The sequence below is a fragment of the Danio rerio genome, chromosome 20 (genome assembly GCF_052040795.2).
Source record: "Danio rerio strain M-AB ecotype USA chromosome 20, GRCz13ab, whole genome shotgun sequence".
NCBI classification, from domain to species: Eukaryota; Metazoa; Chordata; class Actinopteri; order Cypriniformes; family Danionidae; genus Danio; species Danio rerio.
The window spans coordinates 14,371,318-14,392,683 of NC_141040.1; the positions used below are offsets into that span (position 1 = coordinate 14,371,318).

The 21,366-nt window shown below is 38.9% G+C and overlaps 2 protein-coding genes and 1 pseudogene across 6 annotated transcripts in view; 2 read left to right on the forward strand and 1 right to left on the reverse strand.

The window, feature by feature from the left end:
• The window catches only part of dtl (denticleless E3 ubiquitin protein ligase adapter), a 33,092-nt gene extending 27,780 nt beyond the window's left edge, over positions 1 to 5,312 (forward strand). For 2 of the 4 annotated variants that reach the window (XM_087296313.1, XM_087296312.1), the window contains exons 14-15: positions 704 to 1,281; positions 4,811 to 5,312. In XM_087296313.1, coding sequence (XP_087152439.1) covers positions 704 to 1,281; positions 4,811 to 4,927 — 695 coding nt within the window. In that variant the 3' untranslated portion in view covers positions 4,928 to 5,312. 4 annotated transcript variants of the gene reach the window in all.
• Positions 5,313 to 6,531: 1,219 nt separating this feature from the next.
• The window catches only part of ppp2r5a (protein phosphatase 2, regulatory subunit B', alpha isoform), a 135,505-nt gene continuing 120,670 nt past the window's right edge, over positions 6,532 to 21,366 (forward strand). The window contains exon 1 of the mRNA XM_087298061.1: positions 6,532 to 7,104. Coding sequence (XP_087154187.1) covers positions 6,948 to 7,104 — 157 coding nt within the window. The 5' untranslated portion in view covers positions 6,532 to 6,947. The remainder of the gene's footprint in view (positions 7,105 to 21,366) is intronic.
• LOC147839114 (zinc finger BED domain-containing protein 4-like) lies at positions 16,194 to 20,923 on the reverse strand (annotated as a pseudogene). Its single transcript, XR_015518215.1, has 2 exons — positions 20,225 to 20,923; positions 16,194 to 20,028 (listed from the first exon to the last, which is right to left on the reverse strand). The product of XR_015518215.1 is annotated as a zinc finger BED domain-containing protein 4-like (transcript).

Consider the following 21,366-nt stretch of genomic DNA (forward strand, 5'->3'; position numbering starts at 1 on the left):
AAAGCCTATAGATTGAAAACAGGTTCTGAATGTTGATTATTTCGATGAGTTTTTGTTTAATTGCCCAGCTCTAAACAGGTATTATGAATATATGTTTGAAAGTCACACTTAATTTTAAATTAAACAAATATAAACAGTACTTTACTATGTATGACATTATTTCTCCTTAAATTAAGGACTATAATTTGTTTTTTACGAGGCCTCTAATCCTTCTAGCTTTATATCATTGATAAAGAAAATAGAAAAAAGACATTAAGCATTTTAGCACTCCTTTTGAACAAGTAAAAGTTGCATTAGTAAACAAAAAAATCTTTCTACAAAAAAACTGAGCCTAACACAGGTGAGTGGGCTTGACAAACCACCTGTAGAGAACACTTTCATCTCTGACACCTGCACCAGTTTTGCACAAGACTCTTTCAATCTCTTAATAATAAAATAAAAACAGTGTGCAGAAACGCTTATAAAAAAACTCTCCCTTACTTACTCAAGCACTTAATCTCTGAGTGCTAATCATTCCTTTGTATAATTAGCACTTGTGTGTATTTTCTCTTGTTATATCGCAGGATGTTTCTTCAATTGTAAGCTAAATGTAAAATCTTAATCACCAACTTGACTGAATCCTAAAACAATTTATAAACACACAATCACCAATATTCTCTTATTTCTTGTTAAATTGGTGTTAATGAGTCCTTTGTTTCCCCAGGCCATCACAGCCCAGTTGAGCTCACTCCATCCAAAAATCCTGGATCGGTGAGGTCTGTTTCGCTGGCTTCACCCCAGCCTGCCACCTGTGCCCCTACAGGTGCCGCTTTACCCCTCCCATCAAACACCTCTTCTGCACCTCCAGCCAAGCTCACCAGCCCCAAAATGCCATCATCCCTTCAACAATGGATCAGCCGCAGCAGCAAATCTCCTGTTCGAAAAGCCCTCACACCTGTTCTCCAGGGTCTGTCCTTCGAACACCGTGTCAAACGCCGACTGGAGACGGGCGATTCTGCCAGCTCTGGTTTGGGAGAGGAGATCGACGGTGTGTCTGAACTTTATCCCAATGTCAAGAGGAGTAGGAGTTCAGTAAGCACACTCAAGAAAGAGGACTCGTTTGGTTTGGAAAGTGAGAAGAGGCTAGGCTCGGATGGTGCAGAGGCCTCTGGGAAGGAGAACAGCTCTCCCAGGAGGACTGATTGGCTTTCTGTGATCAGCCAGAAGTTTAAAGGGTCGGCTCAGCCTAAGAGCCCCAGCAGTGGCAGCAGTCAGCAGGATACAAGAACACTAGAATCTCCAGTGAGTACATATAAATACTTTCATTTTATGCTTTATACTACTGCTTATTAATAAATTGCATACGATTGTTGTGCACATTTGTCAGTAAAGCTGGCTCTATTATCAGCTGTGAATCTCCAGCACCTGTGTTCAGCTAGAGCAGCGTTTACTAGTGCGAAAATATTGCATGCAAAAGTCAAATCGCAAATAGTCATGCTACGATATTGACCTCCATTTGTGTAGCTTCTCTGTGAACTACAACACTTTGTAGTTAATATTGCCATTTATAAAACTTAAATTCCATACCGCATGCAAATGCAAATACCGCATACAATGATGTTTCTTTACTCCACTCACTTCATAGCTTCTGTATAATAGCATTTAAATTGAGTCCTTCTGTGAAATTGTCTTCTTTCACAGAATAAAGTTCGCACGTTATTTGATAGAGTGTGCGCAACGCGTCTGAAAGGTGCATTATGAGTCCTGCAAATGAATAGAGAAACTCTGAACTTCTGGGAGACTGGGGATGTCTGAATATCACAATAACAAATTTAGTGAGACGTGATCCAGCCGTACATCCTTGATAAATTGTACGACGTGCACTGCTCTGGAGCTCAGAGGAGCGCATGACTGTGTGTGTGTGTGTGTGTGTGTGTGTGTGTGTGTGTGTGTGTGTGTGTGTGTGTGTGTGTGTGTGTGTGTGTGTGTGTGTGTGTGTGTGTGTGTGTGTGTGTGTGTGTGTGTGTGTGTGTGTGTGTGTGTGTGTGTGTGTGTGTGTGTGTGTGTGTGTGTGTGTGTCTGTCTGTCTGTCTGTCTGTCTGTCTGTCTGTCTGTCTGTCTGTCTGTCTGTCTGTCTGTCTGTCTGTCTGTGTGTCTGTCTGTCTGTCTGTCTGTCTGTCTGTCTGTCTGTCTGTCTGTCTGTCTGTCTGTCTGTCTGTCTGTCTGTGGTCACGTGATGTGCGTTTTCAGCTGATGGAGGGCTGTTCAGAAATGCTAGGTAAAACACGGTGTGGATGTGGATTATTTTTGTTCTAAAATGCCATTTTAACAATATTAGTGTAAACGGGGCCTAAGTGTGTATTTTTACCGAGCGGGTTTGCGGCAGGGGCGAGGCGGAGGATCGGCGATGCCAGCTCAGCATTGTGTCGTCTATTAGCCATCAGCGATGGATAATAACATCATCTATCGGCCCAACCCTACTACCTACATACATACCTACCTCTGGTGTTCTGGAGGAAATGTACTGTTGATCACATTACTGTACTTTTCTCATATGATGTGCAAGAAAGTTACAACTTACAAATATGCTAATTTGATTTATTTGTTGATTCGTTGTTAAGCCCTACTTTACAGTAATCATTTTGTTAACAAAACTAAAGGCTTTTGCATACCAGGATGATTTTTTAATGGTGCTATTTCCCATCAAAGTCATATCACCCTACAGCCCAAGACTGGTTACTCACTAAAGCAAAGCAGGACTAAGCCTTGTCAGTATCTGGATGGGAAACCACAGAGGAAAATTAGGTAGCTGTCTAAAGTGGTGTTATTGAAACCAGAAAGGGGCCCCCCAAATCCCTCCTCGCTCTTCAGAGATGTACCGCTGGATCGCATCTCACTATAGTTGTTTACACCTCTTTCCTGACTTTGAAAATATAATTGGCTGAATTGTATAAAAACCTGAATTAAAAATTATGCGTTTAGCGTAGAATCAAGATTGTGATCTTTTTTTGATTAATTGGCAGCTCTATATTGAATGATGCATCAAAGAGGCTTGATTGCAAATCACTGCCACCTTACAGATGAAAATCCAATGTATAGCATGATAAATATTCCAGAACAGTTAGCTGACTCGATCTCAAATTGGGTCAGATGTAGTGATGAGCGGCAGCCACTGCAAACTGCTGATGCTTAAAGTCATATTGTGTGAAATAGATATAACCTAACTGAAAACTAAGCCCTCTTTAGTATCTAATGATATCCATGTCATCCTGTCTTGAGCCATGGGCACAGTAGATTTTGAGCATGCAAAATAGTTGTTTGGTGCTGCGAAAAAAGGCGGTATAAAACTAGATGATGCGACCTCACTAAAAAGTATTTATTGTTCCATATTTTACATTTCTGTACAGAGAGGTCATGTCTTGAACTTCTGTTGGTCTCTCGCATTTACAGGCCAGAGTTCACCAAAATTGAACTTTGGAATGCAGTAACTTGCGAAACTACTAACAGGACAAACTTGCGTTTCCTGCCTAGCACATTTTCGTACCTATGAATTAAAATTCTATGGGGCAAAAATGTAGCGTGACCACAGCATTAGTGTCAGGAAAAAGCTTGTCAACTAACAATGTTTCCCCTTATTTTTATTAACAGTTATAACAACAATGATTTGATGTTTTTTAATATAATCAATTGTCCGCTTTTTCAGTGGCCTCAAATATGTTTGTTTTTTGCCTAATAAAGAGGACAAAGTTTGAAGATTTAGACCTATTAAACGTTGCAAATAAAAAAGTGTTTATTAATATATCAAGTTTTGTTTCTGCATCAACTAAAACTGCAGACTAAAAGATCAATCATGGAATTTAAAAAATAATAATGATTTGTTTAAATTAAGAAAAATTAGGCCAATAAAACAAATCTAACTGTGCTTTCAACACTTTGGACTGCACTCTGGTTTATTTGGCGTCAAAGTACAGTGCGTTTAGCTAGTGTGAATGTGTCTTCTGAACTCGGGTGTGCACCCACAAATCGTACCCGAGTCTGAGGTGGTCTTAAGTATGGTTTGTGCAAACTCTCGTACCGTTTACTGATATGACTGCAATAGAACCAAATAGCGGCAGTGAACCGTCAACTGTACAACATACTATTGTTTTCATTGCGTTTATTCGTGTGTTTGTATGTTGCCTACCTTGGTGACAAGCGGGACTGAGTCAGTGCAAACAGTGATAATGTCTGCTTTTCTCCACCAAAACTTCTTGTGATGTTCTGAATGTTTTAATTTTTTTATTATTTTTTTTCAGGCTGATATTTGCAAGTGGCTGTGTGTTTTAGTTTTGGTAAAAAAAAAAAAAAAAAGTCAAATTATATGGATATGCAGTTTTGGAAACTAAACTCTTCAGTACGTTTTTCATTCAAATACCATAACACCTCACAGTTAAGAATAGAGTTTTTAAATTTATATTTCAAAAGATTTTTTTTTTTTTTTTTTTTTTTTTACTTGATCATTAAAGACTCTTTAAATTCTAGTATTAGAGTTTCCACAATGTAAACACAATATTAACACTAAGAAATCTGTCTTCATCATTAAATCATGTTTTAAAAATTTCGGAAATATAATGTGTTGCAAAACACTAAAGTAATTGCTGCTGATAAATCAGCTTTTGCGTTTTAGGAATAAAAAAAATTTTAAGTTTTCTTTTTGTGTTCATTTTTCACAATGGAAGGGTTAAGGGAAATGCCTTGGTATGCATCTTTTAAAAAATGCATATTATATAAAAAAGCTTCTGATTCTTGAAATACATTTTCAGTATTAATTTGTTTATATTCTTCTCTCTAGGCAGCAGTCTCACCTCGTCCCATGAAAGTTTTCTCTCCACCAACAAACAAGAAAGCATCACCTTCCAAACCTATGAAAAAAATCTCAAGCTACTTTATGAAAAGAACCCAAGACTGACGTGCATGGGTGCATGCCTGCATGCCTGTGTGCGTGCATGTTTAAAGAGATTACAAGTGTCTTTCATTCTACACATTTATGGTTTAAATTCAGTTTCAGCTTTTCTTGTAACTGAGCTTCAAACCAAACCTAGAAAAGATTTGCAGATTCTGCCTGTATTTATGTATGTAATGTGTATTTTTTTATCTAGTTGTGCATTTATTTTTAAATGTGTAAAAATATTTTTCTAGAAAAGGGTCAAATGTATGATCATTTACAGTCATTTGACACCACAGTTGAATTCTAAAGTTTCTCTGATACCTTCATGTCTGTCAGACAGTTTGAAACACTTTGCTCCATTTAACATGCTTTTTAAACTATATTAAATTATATTTGGGTGTTATAATCAGTGTTATATCATACTTTATTTTTTATTCCAATTCTAATACTTATTTCCAAATGTGTAATGCCCTTTATTTGAGATTGTCCTTAAACGTGGGTCACATTTTCAGTTCTCTATTGATTGTAAAGCAGCACTTTACATAACTAATCCATTTCCAATTAGCCCACTGCTTTTTACGTATTGAATCTCTATAATGCAGTAGGGTTTTTTTTTTTTTTTGTAATGATTTAAATACCTTTTACATTATAGCACAGCCTTTTTTTCTTTTTGTAAGTTTGTGTGAATAGCTAGAATGTCACTTAACTAGAAAGATCTGCCTCAAAGTTTTCATCCTGCTTGTTATTTTGTTTTATTTTCACTATATCTTCAGCATGGTGGGTCAGATATGCTTTTTGCATACAGAAACTTAATTTTAGCTATAGAAATATGCCTTGTTCACCTAGACATGGCCTAGCAAACAATTTTAGATGTCTGTTAGGTATCAAAACGTTGAAGGATTGGCTAAAACAAGCCTAAACTTGGGCTGTCATTGAAAATCTAATAGATTAATCTAATATAATAGCCCAAAACTATAGTCGTCAAATAGACAGATTAGACTATGTGTGTATTAATTTCTGTTTATGTAATAACTAGTCTAGTTTTGGCATATTCTTAGACATCCATTAGATTTTCACTGACAGCCCAAATGTAGCCTTGTTTCAGCTAAGACCACTGTCTAGACGTATATTAGACATTTTTTATAAACAAAAAAGGAAGTTGTTTTAAACATTTTCTGTAAAAATGTGATCGTTTAAATTATTCTCATAAAAAAGTTACATTTATTTGCGTTCTAACTACGAATATTGATTATGCGTTTGTTTTATTTCTCAATTTGAGGATTGTCCCTTTCTCCTTTGACAAGGCTCCAAGTTCAACTAACTCTCACAGTGTTTCTCTTTAAAATGTTTAATTGTGGACGTTGTTTTTCCTGTATGTTTGTTTTATTTTATAATTTTATTTATTTATTTTATTATTTTTTTTTTTTTGAGTGGTTGAACGTTTGTTGAAGTTTTGTTGCATGTTTTCATGCGAGTTCAAGGATACAGTATCTTTTTATTTGTGTGTTTCCCTAAATACCATTAAAACAAGAATCTGATTGGTCAGTGGGCGGAGCTTGGTGTTTGTGCTGGCGCTCGTTGGACGAACATGCTGTCACTCAAACGCGCCACGGGGTTTTATTTTTAGACTCCATTGAGGCGCAACAGCAGCTGAATGAAGTTCAGCGGGTCTGAGGAATTTTACCCTCGGCGGATTCGCATTAAACTCTTTTCCTCATATGGAGTGTCTCCTTGGATAAACGCGACTGCATTTTTGTACTCGACATTGTTATATGGTTTTGTAAACATTTAAGCATGATAAAAGCACGTCAGTAACTAACGTCTACGTTTATACGTCATCTTAGGGTACCTGTGGATCATCATGCAGCCTCCGCGAGTGGGCTGACAGTGTCACATTAGATGGGGTCTCGTGAGTTTAATGCATAGCACAGTCAATGGGATGTCTGCACTCAAGTCTAGAGAACATTTAGGGCACACTCGTTCACTGTAGGCGCAGCTTTTTTTTTTTTTTTTTTTTTTTTTTGCTAGATCTGCTCTGGAAATGTCGGCGATTTCTGCGTCGGAGAAAGTGGACGGGTTCACGCGGAAGTCTGTGAGGAAGGCGCAAAGGCAGAGGGTATGCCAGGGCTCGTCTCAATTTGCGGTCAACAGCAGCAGGCCTGCGGCTCCAGAGATCTCGGCGCTCCCGCAGCTCAAAGGTAAGAGGATAAAGCTCTGCAAATATACACTCGCGGGCTGCGTCTTAAACACTGGGCAGCTGTCTAAAATATAAAGGAGCTCCTATAAAGGAAGTTCCCTTCATAAAAATGTGCTGTCGTTTATAGGAAGCACTAGTGTTTTTGAACCACACTATAGTAAAGTTTATTCGGGATGTTTACTGCAGGTATATATTATAGTGTTTATCTATAGCAAACTGATATACTAATAAATAATGTGGTATACTGGTGTATTGTAGTATGATATAATGTTACTATATTTGTAGAAGGTTTGTACAGTAACAATTTGTTTGTTAATGTTACTGTATTGCTGTTTCAATAGAAACTTTAGAATTACCACAACACAGTAATTCAAGTACAACTATACTATATAAAAGCCACCATATTTTCCAGAAATTACTTTAGTTAGTTTTTTTTTTTATGTTGAAAGTAATCAATCTTGGCATTACAGGTAGCTTGAGTTACATAATCAAGTAACCAAGGTTTGCGTTACTTATTACCAAAATAAGCAACGGTGAACTAAAATATGACTTTTTTTTTTCCTTCAATTTTATACGGTTCCTTTTACATCATTGATGTTGTAATGCAATTAAAATATAATCTGTTAAAAAGACTTAAGCGTTCATTTAGTTATCTAAATGAACTTAGTTCATATTTCAAAGACAAAAAAAAAAATAATTTGATGCAGTGCTTTTTCTATATTCTTAGACCTGCTTTATAGCGTATAGCATTTAGGCAGTGAAGATCCTTGATTTTTAAAGAAAACAGTTCTTATAAATGCACAGATTTTGTATCTGTTCACCGGAAGCACTTGACCCTGGTTACTGCAAAATTAAAAGGCCATCCGAATACTTCTGCAAATATATCCTATTTGAAAAAAAAAAAAATGGTGAGCAAGTGTAGAATACAAATGTATGCATTGAGCACAAATATATTCATACTGTAATTATACCTTAATTGGGTTGGTACACCCCCCTCCCCCAAAAAGTCTGTTATTACCCCTACTTCGTTCCAATCTCGTAAAGGGGTGTTCCACTATGATATAGTGATTGGAATTTCAGATCATTTTATTGACTCGGATCTTTGAGTCTCGTTCGTCGAGATGAACAAAACTTTTATCGAGTCATTTCGTTTATTTGGTTCAATTTTCCAAAAGAATTGCTTCCAAACACATCTACAACTAGCCCAAAAGGTTGATTACACAACAAATAAGTCATAAATAGAATACTATAAGAAGGAGAAAATAATAATTCAATGTTTACACGCTCTTTTGTCTATGAAGGTATTGTGGTCTCTTTGCTTAGCTCACCTCTTCATGCCTTCAAATGTCAGTGGTTCGTTCACGTTACACTGACAGTCACATATAATCTTAATTAAAGTACACAATCTGAGCCAATAGGAGCCATGATAATTAGTTCACCTTTTCGAGTCTTCGAGTCTTTCATTCATCATGTGACAGAATGACTCAAACCCAAGAACTTGATAGGTGACCGGATCAATTATTTTTCCGGCTCTAAACGCATATGATTGGCCTGTGAGGAAAGAATGACTCAAACCCGAAAGAGGACTCGATAGATGAATGGATCTATTCTTTTACCGACTCTAAACGCATATGATTGGCCTGTGGGGAACGGATGACTCAAACCCGATAGACGACTTGAGAGATGAACGGATCAATTCTTTTTCTGTCTCTAAACGCATATGATTGGCTTCTCCCTTTCCGCGATGAACGACTCAAAAGATACCACCTGCACAAATGTATGCACGCGCGAATGAATAAATCACTCCCTGAGAGGGCTTGTAGTTCAGAAGTCATATTAAAGATTCGTTCAAAATGAACGAATTGTTCAAGAACGACCCATCACTACTATGATATCATATTTTAAACACTTAAAGGGTGACGAAACACCAAAACACATTTTTTAAAATGTTGACACTTGACAGTCGTATATGTGTCCCACACTGCTAAAAACACTATTAGGACACATATATCTCACTAAAAAGTAAAAATTAGTTGTTTTTGCGTTATTTTGAGCAAATTCGTACTTCCGGTTTAAAACTAATTTTTGAAGCTGCATCACGGCCATGAGATCTTAGCGTGTATTCCAGCTTGCAGACGGGACGTCTGTACCTCAGCGTCCCGTATTATGTTTCTGAGTGTGTTGCATTCATTCATGAGTAAGGCTTGGTTCAAACCAATCAGAGCGCTCATTATGTATGTTGCTGCATGCAACTTCATTAATATGCATGCTAGCTTTTTTAGACTGTACCTGAAACAGTGTTCAGACGGCAGAGAGACAACACACGTTGTGTTGCCAAACGTTGTGGGAAAAGAATAAGAACTGTTTGGAGATACGGGTCGCCAGTGTTGCTTTCATCATGTGAAGGTTTTATTTCATTTTCTCTTCATGAGAGCGCTGCTTAACCCACGTGAGAGGAAAAAAAATTTCTCACATCAATAGTGAGATCCGGATTTGATGCTCCAGTATGTGCTGATTGCCCTGTCTACAGATTCTGTAAGTTTGTGCAATCAGTGCCCTTTCTTTCTTCATTCAGATGGCAAAGTTATAGTTCGTATGGTCGGCAGTACTCTTTCAGTGTATAAAGACAGACCTTAGTCAAAATGATTTCTAAGTTACTTAGTTTACAGTACGTTAATATCACTACAATATTGAAAGATCCGCTGTAAATGCTGCTCTCTGAGTGTAAACACGTGAACACTGTAAGCAAACTTTTGCCGACCGTCGTGTTAAATTTTTGCTGCATTTTGTGACAGGATAGTCTACACACACACAGCTTTCTGACCTACTGAGTGCATATGAGTTACAGAGAAATGCAGAGGCTTTTTTCTCTTATACGACGTGTGGTATCAAACATTTCACTGTCATTAAACACACTGTCTTTCTTCCCTGCGTGTGTGTTTGTTTTTTCTCGGTTCTCAGCGCGTGCCCAAATGGCAACTCCCATTTTTATTCAAACCCTGCCCATTTTCCCTCCCCCCGACACTCCCACCCAAACAGAGCTAGACACACCCACTTTCCTGACTTTTTCCAAACTAGAGGTGTGAAAACAAGGCCCGCCCTCAAGTGACTGATTGGTCATCTATCATAGAATGCTGTGATTTGCAGATTGGCTCCAACAGTCAGTCAACCTCATGCCTGCCTTCTAAAATAAAATCTGACAAGTGTCTGCGTGTGTGCGTGTGTGTGCGTGTGTGTGTGTGCGTGTGTGTGTGTGTGTGTGTATGTGTGTGTGTGTGTGTGTGTGTGTGTGTGTGTGCGCGTGTGCGCGTGCGCGCGTGCGTGCGTGCGTGCGAGCGAGAGAGAGAGAATTGCCTGTAGACGCGTGTAACACGAGAAGTGCATGTCGGGACCAATGTCTCTTTTTCTCTGATGCTCGGATTAAGTTATTTTCTGTAATATACAGTATCACTGTTGACTGAAGAATAAAGCACAAGATGTGGGATGCAACCTGTGTGAGCCTTGATTGATTTTTCTGCTGCAACACGAGTAAGGCGAGTTCCCCTGTATTTTTTTCTACTCAATGCATTACACAACATTTTTACATATATTCGGAATATGCATGTGTAAGTAATATGAATCATTAACATATCTTTTGCGAGTTCATTATCTGAGATGTAGAACGCAGTCACACGCATAGAGAGACACGCACATGCTGGTGTGTGTTTTCACAGCGGTTTGACTAATAAATATGAATTTGTAGCTAAATTGTCAGCAGTGCCAAACAGCATTTCCCGTTGTTTACATCTTTGCTACAGCAGACTGTTAACGCTAGAAATTGTACATGTCATGATCAATTTTAACACATAAAAACACATATAGATTGTGGCTTAGAGTTCACAGCCTCTGCTTGTTGGAGCTGCTCCTTCTCTGAGGAGATTTAACTGAATCCAGCACTGAACTAGGAGAGATTCTGGAAGTTGTGTTTAGTCAAATCATGCTTGCTGTGTTAGGGTTGGGCGATGTTGATCAATTTGGCATCGTACAATGTCTAATGTGAAACATCGCGATGAACGATGCCATTAATAATGAATTAATTAATTGTAGTCTACCATTTTCACTACATGACCCAGATGATCTTTGCTTTACATATAACCAAACCATAAATAAAGTTACAAACAAATGACCACCTGTCAATCCATTTTTTCCGCAGGACTCTGTCATGAATAGGCACAGTGATCTGTGTTGTTCTAATGGCTTTTTCCCAAAGCCGGTGAAGGAGATGAGAGTTTGGTTGGAGTTCACTGTAGTTCATACATTTTCATAGTTTTCCCTGCAAAATCCACACCGCGTGCGCAGATTTAGGAGACATTTATGCAGAATGTATCGTTGCACCTAAAAACGCTAAGCGCAGCACTCAGGAACAGATTAAAACAGTTGTTATGTGAACTTGCTGAAGTAAAAAAGCCAGCAACGCTTGCCCTGCCTTTGTGCTCTTATTAATGGCTCACTGCTCTAGAACTGAACATGAATGATTGGTTAATATCTCCTGTCAATCACTCAGTCAATGCCTTCTGCCTTTAGGACAGGAGCTACAACTGTGAAAATGTGAAGATGAAGATGAGAGAATGAAAATAACAAATAAATAACACATTTACCTACAGTTACTAATAATAGCAGATCTTATTAGTGATCATGTGCTTAATGTTAATCCCCCATTTACAAGAGAGGATAAAAGACTTCCAATGTCCAAAGTCCGCTATGAAAATGACTAAAGCCACTCACTATAAAGTCTGTGGGACGGGGTTTGCAGGTAACAGCATTTTCCATTGAATCTACACAATTTAAACGCAAAAGGAGCTGTATATTCTTTCATTTAATTCTCACGATGTTGTCAGCCGTGCAAGCGGCAGCTATATGTAACATGTACACAGCTCATGAAAAGACCGTTATTAAAAGATGACATGCAAATCATAAGTTGTATATCATCAAGGTCTTCTTTTGCATTGAACTATGAACATTTTACATGCAGATATGTTGTTTATGTTCACACTGCTACATTACACAACAACTAAAGTTTGAAATATGAAATCGTTGTAGACCATCCCTTTAAATATTTTAGATGAAACCCGGGAGCTCTCTCATCCTCAATAGACAGCAAAGTTCCCGAAAAGGAACCAAAAGCTTTCCACGTCACTCAACTGTAGTCAAGTTCCAAGAAGACTTCAGATTAATTTAGAGTTACATCTTTTTACCAAAATGAGTATCGGCGATAAAGTTTCTTACCCCCTTCCACTTTTTTATTCACTGACTGCACTCATATTACAATATTTGAAAGAAATAAAAGAATGCAGATGTGTGCCATGAGCTTAAAATTATTCTTACTGTAGGTATACGTTAAAACTGGTTGGTACAATATATATATATATATATATATATATATATATATATATGTATGTATGTATGTCGTTCAAATCCTCCTTCGTTTATCTTCAGAACACAAAAAGGAACTAAAACATGTCAAAACAAACATGTTATTTAGCTGTAGTCATATGCAAGTTCCAACGAAGACATTTGAGTGATAAAAAAAAATAAAACGTTTGTAAAAACTTTGACAATATCTTCCTTATTTGATAAGGTTGTGTGTTTATCATATGCAATATGATGCCTGCTTTTTGCACCATGGGACCGCTGTCTATGGAGAATGAGAAAGCTCTTGAATTTCATTTAAAATATCTTATCTTAATTTGTGTTTTGAAGATGAACAATGGTCTCAAAGGTTTGGATTGACATGAGGATTGATAATTAAGAGAATTTTTATTTTAGGAGAACTAACTATTCATTAGTTTTCTTTTTGGCTTAGTCTTTAACCTTTATTAATTCGGGGTCGAAAAGTTTGTTTCAGCTGTGCCCTCAACTGTACAGATGTGGATTCACATTACTTAGGCTGGTTTTCACTTTACATTTAATTTTTGGTGTAAAAGTGACTTTCAAAAAAGATGTTATAATACAAAGCAAGACCAAAACCAAACAAGTAACATTCCCCAAAACCAAAGACTATAAATAAAACACATATGTAATTATAAAGCTTACCTGAATGTTATATGAGTCTATCCAGTCTTTAAAGTAATATTTTTTGCATTTCTGATAAGGTACATGTGAAGTACAGTATTTACAACAGGCCCATAAATATGTCTGCTGGAAGATTCATGTGTGTGTAACCTGTAATTACTGATTGCATCATCATGTTGTATTAGAATTTCTTATCATTGGTTCTTATTCATGCTCCAACCATTGTTTTCCCTTATTTTTCACTTTTTTATGCATCTGGAAGTCATGTGGTTGTCGGTTATAAGTGCATTAGTGCCTGCCCACTTTTTAGATGTCTTGGTTTTGAATGTATTTTTCCTTTTTTGTCACAAAGGGGTTTTTAAAGGTAATTCATCATTACATTACTTTGATAACTTGATTACTTTGAGGCAAAACCCTTTATTTGAGAGTTTTGTTGCTGAGAGATGAAGAATATTGTGAAAAACATTACAGAGATTGGTTTGAAGCAAAAATGATTAGGAAATCTGACAAGACAAAAGTACAATGCTGTGAACTTAAACTACAGTCTTAATCTTTGTGAACAACAAAATCATAATAAAAATAAATAAATAAAAAACAATGGAAAAAGAAATATTAAATATGTTGTGTATTTTATGAAATTTGACAAAAGTAGATTATCATCTAATGATTCTTACACTGTAAAACAAAAAAGTTAAGGTAACTCAAACCATTTGAGGAAACCGATTGCAACAAACCATTTACGTTCAAAAACTAATCCTAATGATTACTGTAAACTTAATCCATTTTAGTAAAAAAAGCTATTTGAGCACAGTAAAACCCATTAAATGAAGAGAACTTAAACCAACTGAGTACTGTAAAATCCAATACGTTAAGAGATATCAAACCGTTTGAGGTAACCAAGTGCTACAAACTATTTGAACTAAAAAAAAATTCTATACGAGTACTGTGAACTTACTCTATTTAAGTTGAAGTTATGAGGTATTTAAATAACCCATTACCATCAACATTGAGTTCAAAACATTAGGTTACTTGCATAACCCCGGTTCTCTGAGAACAGAGCGAGGTATCTCACTATGGGAAACGCTTCAGACGGGACAGACTATGGAGCACCAATTACACCACTTCCGCCTGAGGACAGACAAATCAACGCTTGCGATTAGGAGCCCACCCTCTCCATTTTTATCCGCTGTGATTTCCCGAATAGGCATTCGAAGCATGCTCTTGCCGAGTGTAATGCGTGAAAGGAAGTCTGGTGAGATTCCTTACTCTGTTCTCAGAAAATCGGGGTTACGCAAGTAACCTAACGTTCTCTTTCAAACTTTTGCTTGGTATTTCACTATGAGAATTATATATACCACTCCTGTAACGCATTCTTTCCGAAGCCCCTGGACAAAATCGATAGAAAGATAACCTTTTATAAGGGGCAAACATTAGGAACTGAATGAGCCAATGATAATGCGGTGATGTCAACGCAGTAAAACTTGATAAATGTATACGGGGAAGACCAACTTGCCTCTGTACAAATATCTTACCGAAATCCCTCTGAACTAAGCCCTTGAGGTAACAATACCTCTTGAAGAATAAGATCTTAAACCCTATGGGGAGGGCGAAGTAGTGGCGCAGTAGGTAGTCCTGTCGCCTCACACAGTTTATATGTTCTCACTTTGTGTGGGTTTCTTCCGGGTGCTTCGGTTTTGTCAACAGTTCAAAGACATGCGGTACAGGTGAATTGCGTAGGCTAAATTGTCCATAGTGTATTAGTGTGTGTATGTGTGTGTGTATGTTTCCCTGAGATATGTTGTGGCTGGAAGGGCATCCGCTGCGTAAAAAACTTGCTAGATAAGTTGGCGGTTCATTCCGCTGTGGTGACCCTGGATTAATAAAGGGACTTAACCGACAAGAAATTAAATGAATGAATGAACCCTTTGGGTAACGAAGACCCCTAGATGTATAGGCCAGTTCAAACACCTCCACCATCCAATGCAAGAGCTGTTGAGATGAAACAGCCTTGCCCTTACAGCGAGTGGCCCATGACACAAATAACTGATTGCTTTCCTGAACGATCGTGTCATTATTATGTAAAGGCCTAACTCCCGTATGGGACACAAAATGTGCAACTTTCTCTTCTCTGCTGATAAAAGAGGAGGAGGATAAAAGGCATGCAACTCCAAAGCAAAACAGTTAAAAGCTGAATCACTGACCTTAGGAAGGAATGCCGGGTTTGGTAGCAGTGTAACAATGTCATCATCCTGGCTAAAATCCATGCACGCTTGATGCACCGACAAAGCATGCAGCTTGCTTACTTTCTTAGCTGAGACTAGAGTGAGTAGTAAGGCCATCTTCAGTGATAGGAGCTTAATGGAAATATCCTCCAGAGGTTCGAATAGAGCCCGAGTTAAAGCATCCAGAACGCGAGACAGATCCCATGATGGGATCAGCCGTTTCACTGCTGGTCTCACACGCTTCACTCCTTTCATAAAATGACATATAAGGTGGTGCCGTCCCGCTGAAACCCCTTCGAACCCTACATGGCATGCGGAAATAGCAGCTAGGTAAACTTTAATGGTAGAGAACCTTCTTCCATTATCCAGTAAGCTCTAAGTATCCCTCACCGAGCACTGGAAGGAGATAAGCCCTTCACTTGTGCACCAGTCCTCAAACACACGCCATTTTAGATCGTACAGTAAGCGCATTGAAGGAGCCCTAGCGCTCTGGATAGTGCTTATGACCTACCGTGAAAGCACGAGCACATTTACCCCTTCATGATTTAACCCTTCATGGGCCAGAACCAAAGGTTTATTTGTTCTGAGTGAGAGTGAAATATCTGCACCCCCGCTTGTGACAGCAGGTCCCGTCGCAGCGGGAACAGCCAGGGCTCTCCTTGCTGAAGCTCGGCGATCTCTGCCAACCACAGCCTGCCCGGCCAACGAGGAGTTATTAGAAGGAGAGATAGCCAGCTTTCTCTTACTCTGTCCAGGTTGGGAGAAATTAGACTCAATGGTGGGAACGCGTACAGCAGCACGTTTGGCCACGGATGCGCTAGCGCACCCACACCTAACGGTGCATCCTCGTCACCGAGAGAGAAATACAGTGGACATTTTGTGTTTGCTCGCAAGTTGAAGAGATCTATGGCAGCCTTGCTGTACATCTCCTAAATTTGATTCAACACCTGCAGGCAGAGAACCCATTCCCTGTACGTCAGGTTGCCCCTTGACAGAAGATCCGCCCCCACATTTCTGACTCCCGGGACGTGCAGGGCACGCAGTGAGCTCAAGTGAGCGGTGCTCCAGACAATCTGCTTACTTGGTAGATTGTGCAGCTGTAACGATCTTGTTTCCACTTGGCAGTTGATGTAACTCACCAGCGTTGTGTTGGTCATCCCGACTAAAACATGAAAACCCTCCAAGAATGGGATAAAATGTTTTAAAGCCAGAAAAACTGCCATCAGCTCCAGCATGTTTATGTGAAGTTCGGGCAGTCGTGGACACAGGTGCTTCGCAGTAATCTAATACTAAAAATGTCTTATCTTTAATAAACCGGGATCATAGACAGAGGAAGCCATCATGCCCATCAGATGGAGACAGGTTCTAAACGAGACCAGGTTTCCTTTGCAAAAGTGGGTCAGGCATAGACCAAACGCCACCATCCTTCTCTCCGAAAGGATGGCGCAGTATGTTACAGAGTCAAGACCCAGGCCCAGATACTCTATCTCCTGGGACAAAATCAGCTGGCTCTTGGCGTTGTTCATTCTGAATCCCAGCTTTGTGAGATGAGACAAAAGAGTATCTTCATCCCGCGCTGCGCGCTAGTGTTTAGTTTAGTTCCCATCCCAATTAAACGCACCTGGGCTAGCTAATCAATCTCATACTAGGCTTTCTAGAAACATCCGTGCAGGTGTGTTGAGGCAAGTTGGAGCTAAAATCTGCAGGACATCAGCCCTCCAGGACTGTGGCTGTTTCTCAATATGCGTTCTTCAGCGGTCTTGCGTCCTCATGTTCTTGTGTAACGTCATCATCAGCTGCCAAAGTTCAGTTCCAATACTCAAGATCGCAAGAACAGAGAATGCCTGAAACTTCCTGGATGTGAGCCTTGGCTCAGTTGGCATTTCTGTGTGGAGTTTGCATGTTTTCCCTGCATTTGCGTGGGTTTCTTCCGGGTGCTCCGGTTTCCCCCACATTCCAAAGACATGCAGTACAGGTGAATTGGGTAGGCTAAATTGTCCGTAGTGTATGAGTGTGTGTGTGAATGTTTTCCAGAGATGGGTTGCGGCTGGAAGAGCATCCGCTGCGTAAAAACTTGCTGGATAAGTTGGGGGTTCACTCCGCTGTGGTGACCCCGGATTAATAAAGGGACTAAGCCGACAAGAAAATGAATGAATGAATTAATTAATTAATTTTAATAAAGGAACAAATCGAATAATTGTACTGGTAAGCAGATATGCGTAGACCCTTGTGTCTCAGCGGAGAGAGCGCTGCTTTCATGCATCTGCTGAACACCTTGGAAGCTAGACGAAGCCCAAATGGATGAATGGAAGAGTAACAAATTCTAACACTTCGTTCTGAAAGGAAAACCTGAAATATTTCCTTTGTGCTGGATAGATGTTTAAATGAAAGTAAGCATCCTTGAGATTGATCGAGTCGAACAAATATTGATGAATTGACACACCAAACTTAACAAAAAGTGAGCAGAATAATTACTCATGAACAAGTACACAACATTTAGACAATGTGCGTTATTACAACTATTAAACAAATCAACACACTATGTTGTTAAATGACTAATAACAACCAGTGCGGAAAGAGTATTGAAAAAGCATACTTAAGTAAAAGTACCATTACTTGCCTAAAAATGTAGTGTGAGTAGAGTAAAAGTACCTGTTGTAAATATTACTCAAAGTAGGAATAAAAAGTAGCTCTTATAAAAGTACTCATGAGTAGTGAGTATTATGCTGTTAAAAGTTGATGCATTTACATGTAATTTGTGGATGTGTGTGTGTGTAAACATAATATTCTGTAGTGCATTTAGTTATTGCCCAGCAGGCACACAATGTCATAAGACTTTAATATTAGGTTAGATTTAGGTTGTGATGTCAGATGACCAAAATTCAATGTCTAGCCAGCGTCTAAGGACAACGCTATTTTGATGTCCAATAATGACATCAAATGACGTTGATATTTGGTTGATTTTAGGTTGTTACAAAGTGACCAAAATCCAATGTCAAGCCAACATCCTAAACCAACATCCAGTTGACGTCAAATACTGATATTTATTCATCAGGTATGGCAACCAAAATTCAACGTCTGATAGATGTCATAGTGGTAACGTTGACACAATGTCAAGCTGTAACATCATTAGAAGTTGATATTTGGTTGGTTTTAGGTTGGACAATGCACATTGACATTAGGCTGACGTTGAGTTCTGATGTAAACCTGATTTTCATTTCCAAAGAAAATGCAGCGTCTCCACGACATTGAGGTACAATTTCAATCTGACATCATGTTGACGTCTTGTGTTTGCTGAGTGTTTAAGGCCATTTCTGTCATCATACAGTAAATATCCATCATCTTCCCATCAGTGACATGCATCTAAACCAGGGGTGCCCATACTCTGTCCTTGAGGGCCGGTGTCCAGGAAAGTTTAGTTCCCATCCCAATTAAACGCACCTGGGCTAGCTAATCAATCTCATACTAGGCTTTCTAGAAACATCCGTGCAGGTGTGTTGAGGCAAGTTGGAGCTAAAATCTGCAGGACATCAGCCCTCCAGGACTGTGGCTGTTTCTCAATATGCGTTCTTCAGCGGTCTTGCGTCCTCATGTTCTTGTGTAACGTCATAATCAGCTGCCAAAGTTCAGTTCCAATACTCAAGACAAAAGGGACTAAGCCGACAAGAAAATGAATGAATGAATTAATGAATTAATTAATTTTAATAAAGGAATAAACACATAAAAGATGTTTGTTTGCTGAAATTCCTATTAAAATCAGTTTTATTTATGTTGTGCAGAGTATATATTTTGAAAAGGGGGGAAAACAATAAATCGTTGTGTGATTGCTGTAATGTTTAAATAATTTACCATTTAAAACGCGGGAAGGCCATGTGACCATCAAGAAGAACGCAGCATCTCATTTTTTAAAGGACGCGTTCTCTGCCCTCGTGGTCTCCTGAGTTCGTTCTTCCGAGGACACCTGGCAAGACCGGTCTCCACAAGAATGCAAAGCCGTTCTCTGCGTTTTTGGAATTGAGAAAAAGCCTTGGGCATCCCTGATCTAAACAGTCTCTGGGTCAATGCGTGTAAAGATTTTGAACATCTTCTTGGACACTTAATGCTTTAAGTTTGCTGCAATGTAATATGCACAAGTCTAGAAGTAGTTCATTATGATGCAATTTACCTTCTATGATTTGATTGGACAGGAATTACAGGACTAATTTTTCAAAATCACATAAAGAAGAAAAAAAAAGTAGTGACTGCAAGTTGAAGGAAATTAGTGAGAGTAAAAGTACAGATACTGCACTAAAAATGTACTCAAGGAAAAGTAAAAGTACACATTTTTAAAACTACTTAGTGAATTACAATTTCTGAGAAAAACTACTCAATTAAAGTAACTTGAGTATTTCTAATTAGTTACTTTACACCACTGATAACAACAATGTTGAGGCCTCTTAATTAGATATGGTTTTTTTGAGAAAGTGAAATTTTCATTTTCAATTTCATCAAATATATTGTCTAAACTGCTGCTGGCCTGATCCCTGCGTTGTTTTCTGCTAGGTGGTTTATGCTGCTTCTTCTCTTCTGAAGTCAGCCCCTGCAGGTCAATCATTAGCAACTCCTTGGCATTTGCAGCAGTGTTGGTGCTTGAGAAAAAAACACCTTTATACCTAAAACATATAATTTTGGAATTTTGGACATTTTCCACATTTTGGAAATGCCACAAAAACACCCCAGCCAAGTAACTTGCATGAAAATGTATTCAGCGTTCACCATTAGTAAAAACAAGTGCGAGTGAGCGCGCGCACACACAAACACACTCACGTGCGGACACATACGCATGCGTGCTAACACAAACACACATACACACATTGGCCTACCTTCGGGTTGAGTAAAGTTGCGATGCTGTAGAGGCGATTTCCGTCAATATCGCCAAATCGCTTCTTGACTGCAACGGCTAATGTTCCCTTCATAGTTTTGATGCTGTGGTCTTTCTCTGTCTCTCAAGATAGAAATCTTAGCAACACAGTGATCGCTGGAATCACGTCTGCTGCCATAGCATCCAAAGAGCTTACTTTTTGTGTCAGTTCCTCAAATGGACCCAGAACAGTCGCAGTCTTTTCTAGCAGTGTCCACTGGTTAGCCATGAGATTGTCAGGGAGCTCGTATTCAGACGCATATATGCCAAGCACCCGTTTTTGTTCGGCCAGGGACTGGAACCTGTTAAAAGTACTATTCCAGCGAGTTTGGACATCTTGTTTGAGGCGCTTTATGGGCTGATTGATCTGCAAGTGAATGTCTTTGAGGCGGGATCATTTAAAATATCAAATTATTCTGCGACCAATAGCCACAGCACCAGCAACACTTCTCTGTGAAAGAAGGCCCTCATGAACCACTAGCGGGAGAGTATAAGCAGCACAAGACAGGCTAGGGAGTCTAGCATCAACCATGGCTTTAATCATGTTTTTTGCATTGTCTCAGAGCACAACATGGACAACTTTTTGAGATGCCCCAAGACTGTAGCATATCTTCGAATATATTAGCTATAGCTTGGCTGGTGTTAGATCCCCGAAATGACTTCGCTTATAACGCTATGTGGTGAACCGTTAACATTTCGTCTATCCACTGACCTGTCAAACTAAGGAGAGACATTGGGCAGAAACTGTAGTCCATATATCAGTAGTGAAGCTTATTGCTGTATTATCATGCACCATGGACCTAATGTGATTTTTCACTTCATCGTACACCTTCGGCTACATTATGTCTGTGATGTCGGATCGACTGGGAATGTCATACCTTGGTTCTAGCATGCTAAGGAGACTGCGAAAACCAACATTGTCGACAACCGAAAGAGGCTGGTCATAGAGAGCTATAAAGTGAGAAAGTGCCTCTAATGTTTTTATGGCCCGATGATTATCTTTGGACATTTTCTCATTTTTTTACAAGACTTCAGATAATGTTGATTGCTGTGGTCTTGCACTAGCATTAGTGAACTCGGTGTACTTATT